The sequence below is a fragment of the Labrus mixtus genome, chromosome 4, assembly GCF_963584025.1.
Source record: "Labrus mixtus chromosome 4, fLabMix1.1, whole genome shotgun sequence".
NCBI lineage: Eukaryota > Metazoa > Chordata > Actinopteri > Labriformes > Labridae > Labrus > Labrus mixtus.
In genome coordinates, this window is record NC_083615.1 from 16,839,019 (window position 1) to 16,861,116 (window position 22,098).

The window sequence follows — 22,098 nt, forward strand, 5'->3', positions numbered from 1 at the left end:
AGCCTTGGTAACATTCACAGCTCTTTATTATGATAACTACGGAGCCCATAAGGTGACTTACTGTTTTGGGCACCCGTTTTATAAATTCCCACGCTTTTTGGTAACTTGAACGCACATCTTTATGAAAACATAATTTTTTTTTTGATATCACATGCATTTTCTACATATTGAACTGATAAGTTGATTCTCTGCAGTACAACTTTCAAACTCTTCACAACTTCTAAACTTTCTTTCATTTGAGCCATCACAAGAAAAATAAGAATGTCAGGTTATCAAAATCACTAAGGCATAAGCCTACATGTATATTCCATAAATATCTACAGCATGGGGTGATTGTGGTGTCAAAATGGTGTCAATAGCACCTTTTAGTAAAGGAAATAAACGAAAGAACAATCAAGTAGTTTAATTTATTTAAATAAATACATGCTTGCCAGTTACTTCAAAGTGTGCGCAATTAATAAAATGGGTGCGTGAAATAGGAGTGTAAAAAAACCCCAAATAAATCCATGTCACCTCCAGGGCTCCGTAGCTATGGCCACCTGACAGTGAACTGTGCAGGGACATACAATATTAGACACAGTTGTTTCTATGAATATAAGCAGGGTTAAATTCAAACATCAAGTAATGTACTCTCAGTTTAAGACGGTACAGAAATGATAAATAAAAGACTCACAATTTTTATTTTCAAAGGTGAAATGAAAAAATTTCAAACATTCAATTAAAAATAACTACTTACAGCTCCAATTTAAATTAATTTAAAAATAAATTTATCGCAAAAAAGAGAAAGTTATCAATGTATTAACATATGTAATAGGCTAATGTTTGATATATATTTTGTTTTTTTACACATAAAATTGGTATTCTAGAAATTGTAAGGCTTAGTAAAAATCATATTTAATAAATTAAGACTTAAAACTTTACAAATATCCATGATAGGACAAAAATTACTAAATTTGACGGAAGTCGTTTTTTAAAAGCGAAAGAACCTATTTTAAATTCTGAACCGAGTCAAATGTTTCGACTCACTGAAAATAGCCGGACTCGCCACCACTGCTTCCGCTTTCCTGAACCGCGACGTTCGTTTTCAGAGCGCGGCGTGATGACGTCACTTCCCTGTTTGTCTGCCGCTAGCAACCCCGCCCACAGCAGTGATTATTGTGTCAGGTATTGAGAAACTCGGTCGGGTTTACCTCTTTTTTTAACCCTCAAGATCTTTGTGAATTGTTGGGAACGGTTGGAAGTGGATTTGACCCGGGTTTGGAGCGGGTTTGTAACGGATCCGGACCGCTGGGAAAACAGAGAAGGAGGGAAAGTTTGCTTCAGCTTTATGCTCACGGTGAGAAATCCTCTCCCTGTTCACTCTTTCCCTTCCTATGGTCTATACCTTGGTCGTCTGAGGAGTCCCGTGTGTTCAACCTGATCCCCGGTGACTGGTCGGGTTCTTGTGAATCCTCCTTGAGGTCTGCAGGTGAACAGCGTGTGATTGGCTGTCACCGGTACAGGTAGCTAACAGAAACAAAACAGACTCATATCAGACTGACAATCAGGAACACACAGTGTTAGCTGCCAACCAGAAGACGATCAATCAATCAATCACTCAAATAAAAAAAACAGACTTTATTCATACAATTTAATGCAACACGATCCCAACAAGCTCCAGGGACTCACACAAACATCCTGCATCACACTTATGAAGCAGGAAATGGACTAATGACTCTGTCAGTTTTGTGTGGTGTAAAAAGCTCAATCAATCTTCACTTGTAGCAGCAATTCACAACAAACATTATCTCAAGATCCTTTAGAAAAGAGCAGGTGGAAAACCTTACTCATTGCTCTTTTATCTACTGAGACTCAACGTGAATGCACCATGAGCACTTAATAAAAAAATAAAAAAAACATTTAGCAAAGTTGCAGTGGCAAGAAAAAACTTCCTTTAAGAGGCAAAAAATGTTGGGCAAAACCAGACTCATGATGAACAGCCGTCTGCTGAAACTGCACTGGGCTTGAAAGATGGAGATAATAATGATAGTAATGCATTTTATGTATGGCCTCCTTTCGCGTCAGTCAAGGTCGCCTTACAGACACAGCAGTAAAACAGTGAGTGAAAAACATGAACACGATCAACTACATAAAAACATGAAAACAAAGACAGCAATAGTGAGATGGGTGTGGTCAGACAGAATAAGATAAGCTAAAAACTTCGATTTTGAACTTCGATTTGAAGGTGGAGAGAGAGTTAATGTCACAGTTGGTTTGAGAGTTCCAGAGTCGGGGGGTTGCACGGCTAAAGGCTCGAGACCCCATTGGAGATGCATGAAGAAGGCTAGGGACAATCAGAGGGGGGTTAGAGGGTCCATAGCAGCAGGCCCCCATGGTGAATGGATGACTCTCCCTTCTCTGTCTCTAATTGGCTCATACACACTCACTAAATATTCAAAAGGAGTCTTACATATCACCGTTTATAACACAGGCAGACTATCCTCCGCTGGATGGGCCACATAAAAAAGAGAGTATACCCACTTCTTTGGGCCCCACTACACCACTGCATGCAGTGATATAAATCCATGAAAGGAAACTGGTGGGGACACATTCAAAATGTGTAATACTAATATTGAAAGAGTAATGCTTAACATGAAAACAGCATATTCATTATATCAAAGGAAACAATTTCAAACCCCTGTATGAATCTAGAAATATGTCAAATTATAACAATCTGTTGCTCACTTATTGTCCCTCACATATGTTACAGTGTAGGGGTGCAGCGACTCATCGACTACATTGATATATCATTTTATACCCCTACGATCCAACCGCATCAACAGGTGCTCGCCAAGTTCTCCTTCACGGGGGACATGATTCGATATGCAGGATTAATAATCTTTTTAATGGATGCTAAGAATGTCCACATTGTGTTTAAGCGAGATAAACTACATATGGATGTACACTGATAAAAGTAAAGAAATGTTACACTGATTCACTCTCCCTGTATGACGTCGTCATTGATTTTTTGACATGATTGATGGGCCGTTCTCTGTCAACCGGGCTGATATCGACTTTAAACTGATTCATCCCTATCGTTATTTAATAGGCAATAAAAAGTCAACATAGGGAGTCTTTAGTGCCTACAGTAGTAGTTTAAAATCACTCATTCAGCTCTCAGTGGTTCAGTCAGTAAAAAACAGTCTCTCCATCTCCTCTCAGTCAGTAAACTGTCAGTCAGTCAGGCTCATCAGTGTGAACAGGGCGGCAGTGTGTGTCAGAGACTGAGACAGTAATCATGCAGTTGCTCTCTGTCTGTCATTCAGTCTGAGCAATTACACCTAACAATGTCGGCAGAGAGTCAGTCAAACACGTTCAGACGGTGTCGTAGAATCAGATAGAAATCATTAGAAGCAGTCAGACCAGTCGGACAGCTCAGTGATCCTCAGACTGACACCTTCACCCTTTAATGCACAGCAGCACTCCACCATGAGAGCGTATCAGACCCAGGCTGAAGCTTTAAGACTCCTCTGTTTTTTAAAAAGATTTTTAAAGATTTATTTTTGGGCTTTTTTTAATGCCTTTAATGGAGAGATAGGACAGTGGATAGAGTCGGAAATCAGGGAGAGAGAGAGAGGGGAATGACATGCGGGAAGGAAGCCACAGGTGGGATGTGAACCTGGGCCGCCCGCTTGAGGCTACAGCCTCCACACATGGGACGCGCGCACTAACCACTGCGCCACCAGCGCCCCAGACTCCACTGTTTGTACACACTTTATGATCTTTTTCTAAAGTCACATCCTGAGTCAATATCAAGAAGATAGGTACAATCATAGGAATATTTAATATCATGGCAAGCATGCTAATCACTTACTGACTGAGTAAGATGTGAAGATTGAAACCACTCTTAGCTGAGCTCAGCATTATGACAGGAAACGGGGAAAACCGCTAACCTGGCTCTATCCAAATGTTACAAAATCCATTTACCAACACCTCAAAAGCCCGATGATTTAAGTATTACCAGTAGTGGATGGGACAGATAATCGATACAGTGTAACATTGAGGTCCTGACTCGTGTGATACAATTATCAAACCCCTGGTGCAAAATGTTGATTTTATAATAACAAAAGAAGTGAATGCTCTAATTTCCTTGGCAAGTTTCTCACCACTTCATGACTCCTCGTGGTGAGAGATAGACAAAGAAGATGATAGTGAGATATCGTCAGACTCAGTGAAAAGACGTCAAGTGATGAATCAATCAGTCAATCATTATTTGTATAGAGGCAATTCATAGTGTTATCTGGAGCCGCTTATCGTTTCCTCCTCCCTGAACAAACAGTGATGATGACAGCACAGTGCTGCATCTTGGCTGCTCCACCTGTTTGCATTAGTGGCTCAGGTGTTGATGCTCCCTGTGTAAATAAAGTTCAAATGTAGTGTTGAATAAGCCTCACATTCAGGTCAGTAATAAGATTCTCTTGGAGATGAGTGAATCCAAACCGAAAGTTCATATTAAATCTTTGGAAAAAGACAAACTGTCAAAAACTTACCTCAGAAGTCCTGAAAACACCTTCAATATAAAGATCCCATATTGTCCTCAGCTGCTGTCTCTTTAAGGCCCCCCTCCCCTTTTGCCCACTTTTGTCTGATTGGCCAGCTCTCTGGAAGCCTTCCAGGGGGGCAGAACGCTGCAGGGCTGCCAATGGAGGGCTAGTCTCCAGTGCTGGGAGAAGAGAGTCTATGTAAGAGGTTTCAACGGCTCAGGTAGAGACTTGAAGCCGTCTCTGGAATTTCTTGGTTTCATATTGGGGAACGATGGCTAGAATATGTACAGGTGTGACTGAGGCTCCAGAGTGTTTCTGAATCCTTTGTGACTCATTTTGAGTCTTTTCCCCCCACTTCCTGTCTCTGCAGCGCCAACATCAGTCATGTTCAGGTAGAGATCGACTCAACAGCGCCCAACCATGCGGAGGCATCTAGACAGGATCCGGTTCCGAGGCCAGAGACGAGACGAGTTCCAGGATCTGGCCGAGTCTCCAAACACGTCCGACACAGAAAGCGCAGACGATGTCGGGCTTAAGCCTCAAGCCTCCATCATAGAGTCTGTGGAGCTGAGGGATGTGGAGGGCGAGCAGCAGAGTGACGCTCAGGTAAACAAACACACCTGCAACAGAGAAAATCAGAGACACACCGTATATCATTCAGGAGTTCAAAGGGAAACATTTTTCCTTCATTATTATGAAAGCAATAGTATAGAAACTGAACACAGAGCTCACACATCACAGGGAATCAGCAAATACTTTTAATGTTTACATTTTTAAAGGGGCTATATGTAACTTTAAAAAATACTGTGTTTGTAATTACTATAAAATTAAGGGATTTCTCTGATAACTTTTCTTCTAGATCCTTGCTTGTGTTGTACTTACACTCTGATGTACGTCGCTTTGGATAAAAGCATCTGCTAAGTGAATTGTAGAATTGTAGAACTGATGGAAATATTTGAGGTAATATAAAAACTTAACAAAAATAAATTACATAGGTTTAGTCAATTTTCAATGAATTTTGGATATTTTAGTGTAAGAATTCTACATAGTACATGTTTAAATTCAATAGTAACAAAGTGTGAAAAATAGAGGACCCAGGATTGAACCCTGTGGAACTCCACATAGAAGTGAAATCATGACTCACGTCACTGTCATGTCTTCAAACTGATACTTTTGATACTTGTAATTCAGTTTAGTTGTTTGTGACTGATTTTATTTAACTTATTCTGTAGTATTCACAACCTGTTTTTTATTTCTTCATGTTTCTGTCTGTGTGTTTTTTTTTCTCTCAGGCTGGTCCGGGCTCATTTTCTGCAGCTCTCCAAGATGACACCAAGACAGATCTCAACGAAGTCAAAGGTCACCTAGAAATCGCCTTGTTAGAGAAACATTTCTTACGTGAGTAGTCTGACCTGAACTACAGCCTGTTCAAGTTCTTATTCTGCCCTTAATCTAAAAGACTTTGCGAGCAAAAAGTTTCCAATGTTGAGCTAAAAACGGCTAAGCATTACACCTCAGTCCATACTGTTTAAAGTACTTCTTTTCTTGTCTTGATATTTTCGTGTAAAGTCAAACATGTTTTACGTCGTATCGCATTGTATCATATTGTTTAATTTTGTGTTTAAGCTTTGGGGGGGGGGGGGACCCTGAATTAATGTTCTTGCTCAAAAAAATAAATTATAAAAAAAAGAAAGAAAGGCATCTCTTTTAATCTGTGCAGTAAGAGATTATGTGGATTGGGTCATTGTTGCTCCTCTCATTAGTGTGGAGTTAAACGTCCTACAGCACAACGGCATGCTGGGTAATCCATCAATATCTGCCTGTCAGCTTTATGTAACCAGCACGCACACACGCGCACACACACACACACACACATACACACACACACACACACACACACACTTCTATTAATAACCCTGCTGAATTCATCTGACACACAAACACACATGTTGTACATAATGATTAAATAAGCATCTTGTTTATCCTTATAAGGTATTAGAGGACAACTTCCTGTCCTATGTTTGGACACTGAGATAATTGGTGAAATATGATTAAGAAAAAGTAATAGTTTTAAGAACGTTGGCCCCACCAGAGAGAATATATCTACAACATTCTAAATGCCCCAAGGTTAAAAACCACCTTCATTCTCAAACCACAGGGAGTTAAAATACAGAGAGAATAAATATTGCCATTCAATAATGAATCCATATAAATACAAAAACCAAAAGACCAAATCTATAACTTTCACAACACTTCATAATCTGTCCGGTTCAGTTTCATCAGTATCTAAAATGACACGGATGAATAACCGACCGTCTCACCTTCTTCACTGTCCATGAAGGATATTAACTATGAATTTACTCCAAATAAGATTTATAGGTCATTAATAATTTAAATGTTTTATATATGAGCTCTGCAGCTCTTAAAGGGACAGGATCGGATTGTTTCAGGTCTGTTTCAGAACACTAGGTACTAGATTTATTTTTGATTAGTATTATCATTTAGCTACAGCATCAACTATAAACAGAAGATACTTGCAGCTGTGCCTGACGACATTTACTGGTGAATGGATCTTTTTATTCATATAAAGGTGTTTAATTCTTATGAATAAATCAGTATTGCTTTTGTGAGGTGTCACTGATGAGTCGGCCTTCTGAAGCTGAAACATTCAAACATTTGATTTCATGCTGGAGGGAAAAGTCAAGTCTATTTTATTCTCTAGATCTCAGTATCACAGTTTGACCTCAAGCGGGATAAATACTTGCTGAGCATACGACACTTTCTAGATTTCAATTTGTGATTCAGATCTGAAAAACGTCCCTAAAAAAACTTGAACAGAATAAATGGAAGAAACATAACAAATGACACCACAGGAAGAAGACACAGATGCTCTTTGTTTAGAAGTCAGCACAATTATAATCCCAGTTTGACAATCAAAATTTCAGAGTAGTGTAAACATTTTAGGGGCGGCTGTGGCTCAGTGGTAGAGTTGGTCACCTCTTCACCTTAAGGTCGAGGGTTTGATCCCCAGCTCCTGCAGCAACATGTCCGATGTGTCCTTGGGCAAGGCGTTTAACCCCAAGTTGCTCCCGCTGCTTCGTCGGCGGCGTATGACTGGATTAGTTACTTCTGATGGTCTCTTTACACAGCAGCCTCTACCATCAGTGTGTGAATGTGTAGGTGTGACCTGCGGTATACAAGAGCTTTAAGAGGTCAGAAGACCAGAAAAGCGTTATACAAGCTAAAGTCCATTTACCATTTTAATTATATTTAAAGAGTATGCATAAAGAAGGAGGACGCCGAGCAGCCTTCCATGGGGTCAGTCATGGTTTTGTCTCCTCTAAGAAAGACTCTGATCTTGTTGTGACTCTGCATCTGTTTCAGAGGAGGAGCTTAAAAAACTTAAAGAAGAGTCCAACGTGGACTCGCTGAGGCAGGAGCTGGAGAAGGAACGCAGCAGATGTCTCGAGCTGGAGCAGAAGGTGAACGACGTCCTGAGATCCAGGTGATTATTTAACCAAACGAAACGTCTTATTTTAGGAGCTGGTTTGAGACATCAGTTAACACAGCGCTATCCTGTGCTTTTTACTTCTTGTCTAACTGTTTATTTGTTTCCGCAGCCTTGAAGACTCGCCGCCTCTGGCACCCAGAGCCCCGCCCCCTCCTCCACCTGCAGTCAGCAGCACAGGTGAGAGAGTGAGAGAGCTAAGATCTCCAAGTAGTCCAGTTTGGATCCAGCATCACATTTTTTTTTTTCAATGTAAACAGCCGTCCGAGTGCAGATAAAAATCCGGTCGGTCTGCTCTAAAATTGTCCACTGTTTCCTTGTCTTGTCCTCAGACAAACAGAAGGACACTTTGTCCGACAGCTGCCTGAAATGGCTCTACGACCGTTACGGCGTTTACATCGAGGATTTCCGATTCCAGCAGGAGGAGCATACGGTGGAGACGGAGGAGCCGCTGAGTGCCAAGAGGTGAGCGGGATAATCCAGAACAGCACAGTGACTTTTTTATTTATTTACACATAATATCTGAAACAAACCAAATCTTTAACCTGTCTGATATTGTTCTTGTTTTATTCTTAAGAGCTTTGTTTGTCTTCAATCTAAATAAAAGTCTGGTTTCTGATTTGCAGGTTGACTGAAAATATGAGACGTCTCAGTGAGTACGAACCAATAAAAAAAACGTTCACACCTCTGATACAGCAAATATGCCAGAGCAGGGCTGTCCACACACTTACAAAGTTTAATTTGACAGCTAATCATAAACAAACATGTTTCTCTGTCATGATAAACTCGTGTCTCGTCTGTGATTGGTCAGTCGGTCTGTTGTGGTGTTTCCAGAACGAGGATTCAAACCTGTGACAAACTTCATGAGGAATCTTTCTGCCTTATCCAGCTGGTACTCCGTCTACACATCGGCCATCGCCTTCATCGTGAGTCCACACACAATCAGTAACTTTACCATAAAATATATCCTTAAAGGTCACATATTCTCCTCCTCTTCAACTCACTGTAAATAAGTTTCAGAGTTCCCCAGAACATGTGTGTGAAGTTTCTTGTTCTAAATCCACTCTGATCCTGTATTTGATCCTGTCTATAAACCCCTCTATTTCAGCCCTGCTCAGAACCGGCTGTTTCTGTGTCTGTAGCTTTAAATGTAAATGAGCTGTGTCTGACCACGCCCCCTCTCTGGAAGGGCTTGGGTGTCTCGGGCTTTCCATGTCCTATTGTTTATGGTGAGAAGGCAGACTCAGAGGGCAGAACAAACAGCTAGCTGTGGGAGTGTCACCCACCTGGGGGAGGTGTTACCGCCCTTTGTGATGTCATGAAGGGAAAATCTCCAATTAACAATTCATCAAGACACACAAACCTCTGACTTTGACTCTGTGTGTGTGTTTGATACAGGTCTACATGTACGCAGCGTGTAACGGCTGGGCCATCCCCATGTTCCTGTTCCTTGCCATCCTCCGCCTCTCTTTAAATTATCTCATCGCCAGGTCAGTGCAAGCCCTGCCCTCTTTCTTCAGCCAATCAGAAAGGCAGAATCAGATAATGTGTCAGTTTCTTTGTGAATCAGGCCTTTACACTCAATTACAGCAATAACCGATAGGATCGGGTTAATGTGCTTTAAATCTGGATTAAACTTCCAGTGTTGTGTCTATCAAAACCGATTATTCTGATCCGTTTGGATTCTGACTTGCTGACATTTAAAACCATTAACTCAAAGATGTTTTGATTTCATGTTAAATTATCTCTTTTATCTACCTGTTTGTTCCCATGATGCACTGCTCTCAGGGGCTGGAGGATCCAGTGGAGTATTGTACCTGAAGTCTCCGAGCCCGTGGTAAGAAATCTCTCCTCACGCCCGCCTGACTGTTTGCTCTGTTGCTACATGCTTTGCTTATTGAACTTGGATACTTAAACCAGTAGTATTGTAACCCTGGCTGGTAGTAAAGCTATCTCTGCTTTAGTAAAACACCTGAAAAGCAAAGTTTGCCTTTCTCAGATATGAGCTTGCTGTTTATGAATTCCATTTAAAATATATATATATATATATACTAAACCTTGTTTGAGACATTATTGCCTGCAGTGTGCAGGTGACGTCAGGTGATTGACAGGTGTCAGTGATGACGGAGTTGTTTCCCCCTCTGTTTTCCAGGAGCCGCCTAAGGAGGACCTGACCGTGTCTGAGAAGTTCCAGCTGGTTCTGGACGTCGCTCAGAAAGCTCAGGTGGGACAGAAAGGTTATGTACAGTAAGACAGGTTTCTAAACAACAACAACAACAACAACAACTTTTAATGTGTGTTTCTCGTTCTGTCTTACAGAATCTGTTCGGGAGGATGGCTAACATCCTGGAGAAAATAAAGAAGTGAGTTTGTACGCACGAGGTTGGTTCAATGTCCGAAGAACCAGGACCAGTGTCTTAAACTGTGTTTATGTGTGTGTCTAGTTTGTTCATGTGGGTTCAGCCAGAGTTGACCCAGAAGCTGTACATTGGTCTGTGGGTGGCCTTCATCTCCTCCTGCCTGCTGCCGTACAAACTGCTGGGATTCATCATGGGTACGTTGTAAACACGCACACTTTTTTTAATTTAGTAGTAGTATTAAAGGAAGAAGTGCGTTACTGAGGTTCATTTCATTGAATTGACTCAAAAGGAAAACTGAAACTTGATTTAAAAAGTGTCGGAATAACATAAAACTATCAAGCCTTAACTTTCTCTGATGGGTCTCCTCCTCCTCCTCCTCCTCCTCCTCACCCTCCTCCTCTTCTTCCTCCTCCTCTTCCTCCTCCTCCTCCTCCTCACCCTCCTCTTCTTCTTCCTCCTCCTCGTCTTCCTCCTCCTCACCCTCCTCGTCTTCCTCCTCCTCACCCTCCTCTTCTTCCTCCTTCTCCTCCTCCTCTTCCTCCTCCTCCTCCTCCTCCTCTTCTTCCTCCTCCTCTTCCTCCTCCTCGTCTTCCTCCTCCTCACCCTCCTCTTCTTCCTCCTCCTCGTCCTCCTCCTCCTCACCCTCCTCTTCTTCTTCCTCCTCCTTGTCTTCCTCCTCCTCACCCTCCTCTTCTTCCTCCTCCTCCTCTTCCTCCTCCTCTTCTTCCACCTCCTCACCCTCCTCTTCCTCCTCCTCCTCTTCCTCCTCCTCCTCAGGTGTGTACGCAGGTATAAAGTTCTTCATCATCGACTTCATCTTCAAGAGTTGTCCGAAGCTGAGGCAGCGCTTCGACACCCCCTTCATCATCTGGACCAATTTACCCACCGACCTGCAGCTGAAGGAGCGCAGCAGCATCACCATGAGCAGACGGGTCAGTGCAAACTCTCTGAGAAGAGTCTCTCAGAGACAATCTCTGAACTGGAAATCATTAATATTAAAATATAATCATTAAAAACAAACTGCAGCATTTTCAAATGGGGCACCTTGGTCTTTCTCAGACTCATTGGCAACAATTTAAACCAACAAAAACATCAATGTAGCTGAACCAAAGATATCGCCTTTTTTACTGTAGATACTTTCTCCATGGTCAAAAACAAGTGCCTACATTACCCACAATGCAACTCAACCACTCTCACTTTTTTGATATATAGAGCTCAATAGTGAACATCCCATTCATGTTCTCCACAGCAGATTTAATTATTGCCCATAATGTCATAACCATCCAGAATTTGTTTTCTGAAAGTCATCGTTCTGAAATCTGTCTTTTTTTGTTCAACATGATTTCTGCAGTGAATCTTTTCTAATGTTTGTGTAGGTTCTCAGTCCTCCAGGTCATGGTACATTTGAAGCTTGATCCAAAGGCAACTGGACTGGTTGAAGATCTTGAAGAGATCACCTCACCTCTCCTCCTCTGAAAGGCTTCTTCAGTTCCAAACTATCTGGTAGACAGAGCTAGAAATGTAAGCCTCTGTGGAGCATTAGCATTAGCATGCATGATCATGGTAAGAGATGGTTTTTCCGCCTTAAAGGACCTGGCACACCAAGGAGATTATCGGCCGATGGTGAGAGATCGTCGCCCTAGTTTTTGCTGTGTGTTCAGCTCCGCTCAGTTAGAGGAATCTCTCTGATTGGCTGTTTGGAGGTTTCATTTATCTCCAGCTCTCGACACAGGTTCAGGAAAGCCCCTTGAGCATGTCGCTGTAGTATCCATGCTTTCACCCATTAGTGTGGTTTCTCCTTATTTGTCGCCTCCGCCGCTTCTTTTCTTTTTCCACTAAAAGACCAAGAGCGGACAACGCCAGCGCCATTTTCAACTTTTTATCAGACATTATTCTCCATTAGTAGTCTACCTATAATACGAGTGGAGAGCGACAGCGGTGTGACAATGGTCTTCTCATATCATAACAATGGACTAATGCCGCCAGCTGGCATGGAGAGTTATTTCCTCTCACGCATGTGCAGAATCTCGGCTGGAGTCTTTGCAGTGTGTTCAAGTTCAAATTTTTGGCCGAGACGTGAGGCGACGCCACAGCCGGCCTACATCGCCACTAGTTCTTTGCTGTCTGCTTAATGTGTCAGGGCCTTAATATAGATGACTTCTATAATGTCATTTCAAACCAACAGTCTTCCCTGGCCAAGATAAGCTCCACAGAGGCAAAGGTAATAATCCAAAGAGGCTTAAATTTCTATCTCCGTCCACCAGATAGTTAAGAACTGAAGAAGCCTTTCAGAGGAGGAAAGGTGAAACGTCTTCAAGATCTTCAACCAGTCCAGTTGTCTTTGGATCAAACTTAGAATATTATCTAATCATATAAACTCTCAGAGAAAGTTTCTCTGAAATATTTGTTTTCAAAAGTAGGATCATTCACACCACTTTCCTCTGAAGGGTAGATCAATGATCTGGATCACTGTCATACTGGTTCTTACTGGTCCCAGCAGGTCTGCTCTGTCTGTTTTCAGTTCTTTGTTGTTTTTCTTTCTCAGCCGTCTGAGTGTGAACAGGTAGGACTCTGATGTGTGTATTTACAGGTCGTTAGTGCGTAGTTAGAGTTGTATAGTCATGATGACGTCACTGAGTGTAACCAATCAGCTGCTGTCATTCTCCCGAGTGACAGCAATGATCATACGTGGTCGTGATCCTGAGATTTCCCAGCACTTCCTGCTCAAAGCGTCAGTAGATTTCCCGTCCTGCTCTCCAGAAGATGAACCCTTAAGACTTTAAATGACTCAGTCATCTCCCTCTAGAAACAAACTTCACTCAGATCTTACTTGAATTTTACCCAAATTTTCAGGTCGGTATCCAGATTATGTTTTTTCAACCGAAATAAGTTTCTTCTCCAAAATCTTTGAGTTTCTTTTAATTCAAAGTGTTGTGTCTGTTTGTGAACGGATCTAAAAATTTGGGTTTTCCTACTTAATAACTCATTTTCAAGTCGTATCTTGTCTGAACTTTTAGGATTTTCGTCTCAGATTTCACCGAACACATGCTGCAGAGTGCAAACCATTTCTAATGTCCTGTAGTGTTGCCTCATTGTGACATCAAATACACCTTACAGACTTTGTTTTTGGGGTTCAGTTGACTCTCAGGTAGATGATACAGGTGTTTATGTCCTACAGATATAAAGAAGACAAATTTAAACACAGAGTTCATAAGTTATGTCACAAAACCACTCAAATTATCTTCAGTTTTTAAATGTGTTTCTTCTTTTGACAATTTATAGATATATGTATGTATAGATGGATGGACGATGGATGGATGGATAAATGGATTGACGGATGGATAAATGGATGGATGGATGGATGGATAGATGGATGGATAAATGGATGGATGGATGGATAGACGGATGGATAAATGGATGGATGGAGTGATAGATGGATGGATAGACGGATGGATAAATGGATGGATGGATTGATAAATGGATGGATAGATGGATGGATAAATGAATGGATGGATGGATAGATGGATGGATGAATGGATAAATGGATGGATAATGGATGGATAAATGGATGAATGGATAAATGGATGGATGGATGGATAGGCCAGGACAGTGGAAAGAGTAGGAAACCAGGGAGAGAGAGAGAGTTAGTGGGGAATGACATGCGGGAGAGGAGCCACAGGAAGGACTAGAACCGGGGCCTTGGAGGACTATAGCCTCCATACATGGGGGGCAATCTTACCTAATTGCTAGGCCATCTGCGTACAGATTTCATGGTACAGATTTCATACTGTCGCTGTATTTAACAACACATACTGCAGCTGTTGACCGCAAAGTGTAAATGAGGATACAGTGTTTTAAATTACGATGCAATCAGTCAGAATACAGGTGAGTTATGTTGCCCACTACTTCACTCTCTAACTCTGGGATCTAAAGGTGGGTACATCTGCTCCCAGTTTGATTTGTTGGTACAATGTCTGACCCCTCTGCTCACCTTTTCAGGTAACCGCCACGGGAGGTCGTGGCAGTCTCGGCGCCGCAGCACCTCTGGGTGTCGGCCGCGACGAGGACGGAGGGCGAAACTACAGCACCAAGAGAGGAGCTTTTCATGAAGTCTTCAGCCTGCCGGAGAGTGAGCACCCTCTGTCAGGTGGGCGAGGAACTGCAGAGGGGACTGATGCACCTTCTTACTTCAAACAAGAAACTAATGTTTTACACATGTTTTACAATGTTTTGTACATAAAGAGTAGATTTTCTGCTTGTTCAAACCTCTGAAAATGGAACCCCACATGTGCGATCAGGTCTTACGACGCATTTTAATCCCCTAGAGCTCTGAGGGTTTTTTCCAAGTGTTCCAAGTGTTGAGGATTGAACTCTAAAGAAAGAGGATGTATCCTTAAGTCTTTTATGGCCCATAAAGGAATGGAATACTCTGATTCTCAAACACTGCATCTGTCATATAGATAGATACTGTAGATGGATAAATACTTTATTCATCCCCTGGGGGAAATTCAGGAGTATAGCTCACAAGTTAGAAAAAGTAGAGAAAACAAAACATCAATATTCATTTAAAACTGTATGGATATTAACAGATAATTAAAATACTGACAGTTTTTATATTCCTAAATGCTTCTCATAATGGCACAAATCACCAGGGTGTTAGGGAGAGAAACAAGAAAAAGGCAGACAGTGACTTTCCACCCTCAGCTCCAGTCATGAGCTGATACCGTTGGCCTGTGTGTTAAAAAGCCTGATGGCTGTGGGGACAAAGGATCTCCTGAACCTCTCGGTCCTGCAGTGAACTTAGCAGTCCACTGCAGCTACTTCTCTGACCTGCAATAATGTCATGAAGAGGATGACTAAAATTGTCACATTGTGCTCTGTAAGCTCCACCCTGGCTGCTGTAGATACTAAATATTTCTGCGCACAACCGTACAGTATGTATAATCTCTCCACTGTGAGCTGCAGCAGCTGATTATTTTCCTGTGCTGGTTTTCTTTGTGTTGTTGTCTCAGTGTGCGAGAACGGCTGGCGCTGCTGCCTCATTAACAGAGACAGGAAAACACCGACTGACTACATTCGCAACGGTGTCCTCTACGTCACAGAGAGGTAAGTCCTTCTCTTTCTGTCAGCTCCGCGCACACAGAGTTTAGAGGCACTCTTCACAAAGTCATTTAGATTCTAGGTGTAACAGTGCCAGCTTACAACTCCAACACAAAGTCTTGTACTTATCTTAAATCTATATTTAAGGGATTTTAAGTAGTTCATGGTTCCAGCTTCCACCTGGAGGATCTGCTTCTCTTTTATTTATTCATTTATGCGCATGGCGGTGCAGTGGGTAGCGCTGTCCCCTCACAGCGAGGAGGGTCCTGGTTTGAATCCCCGTCAGACAGGAGCCTCTCTGTGAGGAGTTTGCATGTTTCCGGGTACTCCAGCTTCCTCCCACAGTCCAAAGACATGCTCGTTAGGTTATTCAGTGACTCTAAATCACCCGTAGGTGTGAATGTGAGTGTGGCTGGTTGTCTGTCTCTATGTGTCCGCCCTGTGATACACTGCTGATCAGTCCAGGGTGATCGACTCCAGCCCCCTGCAACCCTGAACGGGAAAATTGGTATAGATGGAATGGAGAGCAGTTTGCAAATCTGTTGGCTGCAGCTCACTAGTGGACCTCCAAGCATCTGCAGCCAAAGCTCATTTAGAAAAAATGCACATGTATGAACAAATGTTCTTGTCATGTTTGACTGATCCATAAATGTTAATACTTCTGAGTATAACTGGTCAAAGAGCTAAATCGACTCCTGAAATAGACATACTGGTATTATAAGAGAGTTCAACCAGACTGGAGCTACAATATACATACCTGCAAGATATTAGACTTCATGATACAGTAATCTTATCTCTGTGTGAACCGAGTCCGATCTGTCTCCTCAGCTATCTGTGTTTTGAGAGCTCCAGCTCCCGGTCGGGATCGTCCAAGAGGAACAAAGTCATCAAACTCATGGAAATTACAGACATCCAGAAGGTACACAGTTATAGTGCACGAGTACGAGAGTTCAGCATAAAACATAAAGAATCAATTGCAGACTTAAGGGACAGTCAGTAGAAATACAAACCACTGAATTATAGAAATATAACAAATTTGATAGAACACAGAGGCGAAACCATCTACCACATAAGACTATCAAACGTAGTGTGGACTGAATACTCTGCATACTATGTTAAACAGCAGTATGTAGTATGACTGCCAGTCTGGGGTTATTCTGCAGTATGCCAGGCTCGGCTAAGCTGGTGTCCGGTTTTGGAATGAGGAAGTAAACAACAGACCGGCTGAGTTAGCATCTACTTGATAACTGGTGGTATCTTTGTTTGGATTGGTCTGATTGGGATTATTTACTCTGTTACGATGGCCGTTGCTGTCCACCATTTCCATCTCTGACTGGCGCTTTGCATTGTGGGAAACAGTAACAGGGACACAGAATCATTACGACATCCGGGTAGATTTGTCATACTAATCTCTTACATTTGTTTGCATACTGCATACAGTTGCATTTTGGCCAAAATCATAAGACTAGTATAGTAGGTGGTTTGGAAAACAGCCCATTGAAGGTAAATGTAGATTTAAATGTGTCGTCTTCTCCCTCCCTCACAGTACAAAGTCTTGTCTGTGTTACCTGGATCTGGGATGGGGATCTCCATAGCAACACCATCCACGCAAAAGGTAAGAGCTCGGAGAGAGGAGCCTCTTTACAGAGCATTAAAAAAGGAATAAGCTGTCGAATCAGAAGTGGATACTATAGTTCTTTCAGAGACAGAGACTAACAGGCTGTTTACGCTAACCCCCGATGTTCCTTCTGTTCTGCTGCAGCCGATGGTGTTCGGCGCCATGATCCACAGGGACGAGGCCTTCGACGCCATCAACACTCAGTACACGAAGATCAACGGCATGGCAACAGCCGACGACCCAGAGACACAGTAAAAAAAAAACTCAAGAAAACAAAGAAATCACAAGAAATCAGCCTACACACACACACACACACACACACACACACACACACACACACACACACACACACACACACACAGAAACTTTAACCCTTCACCCACCAGGAAACATCTTCAAACTGCTGTTGATTAGAGTGTCATCTTCAGTCGTCAAAATGAGTGATGAAGGGCTTCAAATCTCCGATTGTTACGACACCAGTGAACACATCAAACCAATGATTTGATGACGTCATCAGCCAAACAATGCCAAATCTGAGAGTGAGTTTTCAGTTAATTCTCACATTAATGGCTGGAAACATAACAAATAAAGTCCAGTGAAAACACGTGATCAATTCAACATAAAGTAACCGGTACATCTCCGCTGCGTTAAAACAGTCGGTGTAGGACTCATGACGTACTCACCACTCTGCAGAAATCACTAATGCTGTTCCTACTGTTGTTGCTTCCACTCTGCCGTTTTATAGTCCCCGTCGAGCACCAACTCTTGAAACTTAATTCTTGCACAAACGCTTCATCTTCAAAGTCTTCCAAGGGCACAACCCCTCCCTAACTTGGACGGCTCGTTATGTTCTTCTCCTCCGCTTAACGTTAACAAAAAAACACGGGATAGTTCGCCGCACAATGTATTAGCCCTGAAATGATGAATAGATTAGCAGAAATTTAACCGACGACACACATTATAAAGTATTACTCCTTTAAGTAACATTTTAATCCAACTCCCAAACGTTTGAGTCTGCTGCTTTTCTCTGTCGTTTCTATTTAAGATGAATATCTTCAAGTTTGGGAGCGTTGGTTGGCGGGAACAAAACGTTATAATGATGACGTCATCTTTTTAACCCCTTATAATTGTGACTGATGTTTTTGTTTTGTTATAAATATGATTATTGAGACAATAAAAAGACAGCATTTTACTCAAACAGTTCAGGCTGGCTACACTGGACGATTTTCAAATCTTGACCAATTTTTTTAAACGTGGGAGAGGACAGATTCAACCGATTTCTAACGTCATAGTCCACTAGACCAGCGGACCCAAAAGTGGGTAGCTTAGCCGTTTTCAGAAGGTCGCAAAAGTGCCTGGGGAAAATGTGTGCCTCTTTGTTCCGTCACACGTTTTGTACCATCTGAGGTCCAAACTGCACCTTTTTTATTAGACAAATCTCATTGGCTGAAAAAATATCAGAAATTTTGGTTGAAGTTTTCTCATTAAGGAGTAATGAGTCCTGAATCTAGACCAGTTGAGAACCAGCGTTCTGTTTTGTACTCGTGTTGTTTCTATAATTCCATAAGCTGGTCTCTTTTTTCAATATTCCACTCGGCTTGGTGCACAGTTGTGTTTGTGAGCTGTAAAAGTTGGTGACACTTCCCGGTCGGCTCGCTCTCATTGGCTATTGCTGGTATTCAGTCAGAGGCAGCTTGATCTGGAATCATAAATTTTAAACATATTTGGTCAGGCTGCGACTTTTTTTGGAGCAGTAAAATGATCGCATTGACACCGCACACTTAATCCGCACAGGATTATTTGGACAAATAATCGTTAAACCTTGAATCAGGCCTTGAATCTTCTAGTGTGTAGCCAGCTTTAGAGAACGTAGGAGACACTTGCATCAAACTATGCAGCCTGTCTTGCTTTCCTGGTGGTTTTAAAGCCTTTATGAAAATGTAAGACTTTGGCGACTATTAGTGGACATCTTAAAAATTACAGTTTGTCCCCGCTGTATCCAGCAATCATACCAAAACACAAAGACCATGTGTCAATTTGTCTACAGTGTTTTCCGTTTTGTGTCGACTGACATTTCAAAACTTAAAATATTCCTGTTCAAATTATTTAAGACGGAGAAAAGAAGCAAATTCTTATATTAGAATATTTTGAATTGAATTTGTTTTTTACAGTGTAACGAGCAGTTAAACACGTTTAAACGTCATTATTTGCATTAGTGTCTTCAGGGAAATGTAAAAACTTCAGTGTCTGTATTTACTGAGCAGTTAAGCCTTACAGTCTGTTAATATTACAAAATGTTGTTCTTTATATGGTGGAAAATATTTCTCTTCAGTATGAATGTCCTAAAACTAGCTTGTGTGCAACATTTGATGTAGCATTAAATCACAAATTAACCACAGTGGTTAGCACATTTTCTTTCTTTGCTTAAAAAGCTAAAGCTACGCTATCACAACCTGTACTACTGTTTGGTTTCTATCACAGTTAATTCAGCTTTTTCCAAAATGTCTCTCAACTTTAGCTTTCCTAGTGGCTAATGTAGCTAAAGCTAAATACTAACAAAACAATGATGTAAAATTTGAGATTTTAACAGCACTTTTACCTTACAGGTGTTCGTTGTTTTCGTTGTCAATCAGCTAAGGGGATAAAAAAAGAGCTAATTGTTACGTGATGTGTTCATATTGTAATTTCCCTTCTTGACTTCTTTAAGCCTAGCTAATCGGCTAAAGCTAAACTAGCCAGACAACAGAAGAAAGTGCTGAGAAGTTTTTGTTTTCTAGCTTTCAGTTTTAAATTTCACAGAGCTCAAAGGTGACAAAAAACAACTGATTGGTTCACAGAAAAAAAAAAACAGGTTTTGCCTTTTAAAGGAAGAGTGTGCGAGTAAATGAGTGAGAAGCGAGAGTCCCGCTGACTGTGTTGTTGTCGGAGCTTGTTTACATGGACGGGATGGCCTTGCGTATTAAGCTGTTTTAGTCGAGGACTAGAGAAAAGAATAAGAACATACTCACTGCTTATTTTAATATCACGTAAGCGTTTTTACATCATGGTCGTTCTTTGTCAATTTATATGCAAAGTGAAGCTACTAGCTAACTAAGGTGTGCTAACATTATCCTGCTAACACAACACTGCAGGCCACAGGCAATTGTGGCTCAAGCTAAGGACAATTTTATGCGAGCGCGAGGGGAGAGGGGTTGAAGGTGTGTCGCTGGAGGAGAGCGGAGGCTTCAGAATAGCGGCCGTGTTGCCAAACAGAAGTTTGTTTTGGTTTAGTGCTGGCATCTACTGGATCAAAAAGTCGCACATTCTTCCTTTAAATTAAAAAGAATTGCTCTCAAATTGTCAGTCTGGTTAAAATGAGCCTTCTGGTGTTGAAATGTTTATTTAAAATCTGATGTGCTGTTTTCCTTTAAGTCCCACCATTCATCAACATCAGTGTGATTTTTGTTGTAATTTTTACAAATGTAAAGTCTGACACTGGATTAGGCTAAAGAGCAGCTATGGAGTTTTTAAAGTGTGTCTGTAACTTTGTTTTTTTGTCTGTTTCTCACAGGAAATGAGTGTACTAATAGTCGGCCCTAAGTATGGAAGCCCTAAGAGGATTTAACTCCATTTTCCAGTAAGGAGTACTTTTCGATTGGTTACTCGAGGTCTCGACTTAATTATCTTGTTTACTCCGGATAATCAACGCTGGTCGTCCCGTGATAGCTTGTTGAATTTAGTTTTCTCTAAATCTCAAGACATAAACTCATCCTCGAGGGAAAATCAGGATTTTCTCAGGATAACGACAATAAATGGTTTGAGATCTTGAGAAAACGAATGGAAATAATTCCTTATTGCAGTAAAACAGAGTAAAATAAAATGCATCCGCCTTCAGCGTAAAAGAACGCTGTGTCCTATATATTATATACCGGTGCGACCAATATACCAGTATAAAATACTGACACACGCACCGCCATGACCACTAGTGCAGCTGCCACAGTCACATATTAAACAAGACCGGACACTATTGAGAATTTGGCCCCATTCATTGTGTATTTCAAAAAGAAACTGCACGATTTGGACTTTATTCAATACTGTGGAAATCATCACGCCGTTTAAGACCGTTTAAACTTTTCGTTTTTATGGAAGTCGCCCAAAAACTCTGTCCTTAATTACCAGTGCCACATATAATCTGGATGTTATGGTTTGTCTGCTTAGGGCTTCCGTACCTAAGGTTGTAACACCAGCATTTGTCGCATTCAAATCCCATCATCTCTCCTTTTGTAAGGAAATTTCTTAAATTTACATCCTGACCATTAACACCCATTAAAATGAAGAGTTCTTTTAATGAGTAGATGATAAGATAGACTTCTTCTAACCACCATCGGCACATCAAACATCTGAGACATTGGTTTGTTTTCTTCTCAAGTCCACAAAATTCTTCATCACTTTGTTTTTAAAAACACAGTGTTGGTAAATCTTTGTCACTGTTCAGATTCTGCCACACAAAGCTCTTTTGTTGCCAAATGTTTTTGTTATACAAAAAGTTCTAAGTGTTAAATTTTTTTTGCAGTATTGATGCCAGTTGTTTACGCCATGTTGCCTCATTCAGACTTTTGTAGTTTTAATGTCTTTGATTCAGCTCCTAATCCTCATCATGTAGTTGTAGTTGATCCGGTTTTAATTTGGTCCTGTTTAAAAACCTGTGAGCATTTCTCTATGTTGTGTTTTTCGGATGTAAGGGTTTTATAAAATGGTGTCATTGTACGACTGGTGTAATATTTTTAACTGAAATAATTTCCGTTGTAATTATGTGATTTTGATTTTTTATTTAAGTAAAATCAAATGTCAAACCTCAACAGTCTCCTGGTGTTAATTCAGTGCAGTACACGCTTCGTCCTGTTGGTGTTTGCTTCGATTTTATTCCCTCAGTGGTTTGAAGAGGAACAGTTTTCTATGGAGCCCCTGAAGTCCAACTATCCTTCCATTGAATAAAACGCTTTTCCCATT

The 22,098-nt window shown here is 41.3% G+C and overlaps 1 protein-coding gene across 1 annotated transcript; it reads left to right on the forward strand.

Annotated features, from left to right (window-relative positions):
- The first annotated feature begins 1,128 nt into the window (after window positions 1-1,128).
- LOC132972952 (GRAM domain-containing protein 4-like) lies at window positions 1,129-21,947 on the forward strand. The gene is made up of 20 exons (XM_061036114.1): window positions 1,129-1,336; window positions 4,894-5,129; window positions 5,816-5,921; window positions 7,908-8,028; window positions 8,144-8,211; window positions 8,364-8,496; window positions 8,658-8,683; window positions 8,866-8,957; window positions 9,430-9,521; window positions 9,820-9,868; window positions 10,184-10,255; window positions 10,351-10,394; window positions 10,476-10,585; window positions 11,169-11,323; window positions 14,391-14,538; window positions 15,404-15,497; window positions 16,320-16,410; window positions 17,038-17,106; window positions 17,254-17,514; window positions 17,551-21,947. The coding sequence occupies exons 2-19, from the start codon at window positions 4,944-4,946 to the stop codon at window positions 17,362-17,364; spliced, it is 1,767 nt and encodes a 588-aa protein (XP_060892097.1). The 5' UTR covers window positions 1,129-1,336; window positions 4,894-4,943; the 3' UTR covers window positions 17,365-17,514; window positions 17,551-21,947.
- Window positions 21,948-22,098: the final 151 nt, after the last annotated feature.

Excerpts from the sequence above, each read along its gene's own strand:
- LOC132972952 (XM_061036114.1), top strand. The coding sequence starts at position 4,944 with ATGCGGAGGCATCTAGACAGGATCCGGTTCCGAGGCCAGAGACGAGAC. Across the intron at positions 5,922-7,907 it reads GTTAGAGAAACATTTCTTAC|AGGAGGAGCTTAAAAAACTT; the intron begins GTGAGTAGTCTG and ends CATCTGTTTCAG. Across the intron at positions 14,539-15,403 it reads GAGTGAGCACCCTCTGTCAG|TGTGCGAGAACGGCTGGCGC; the intron begins GTGGGCGAGGAA and ends TTGTTGTCTCAG.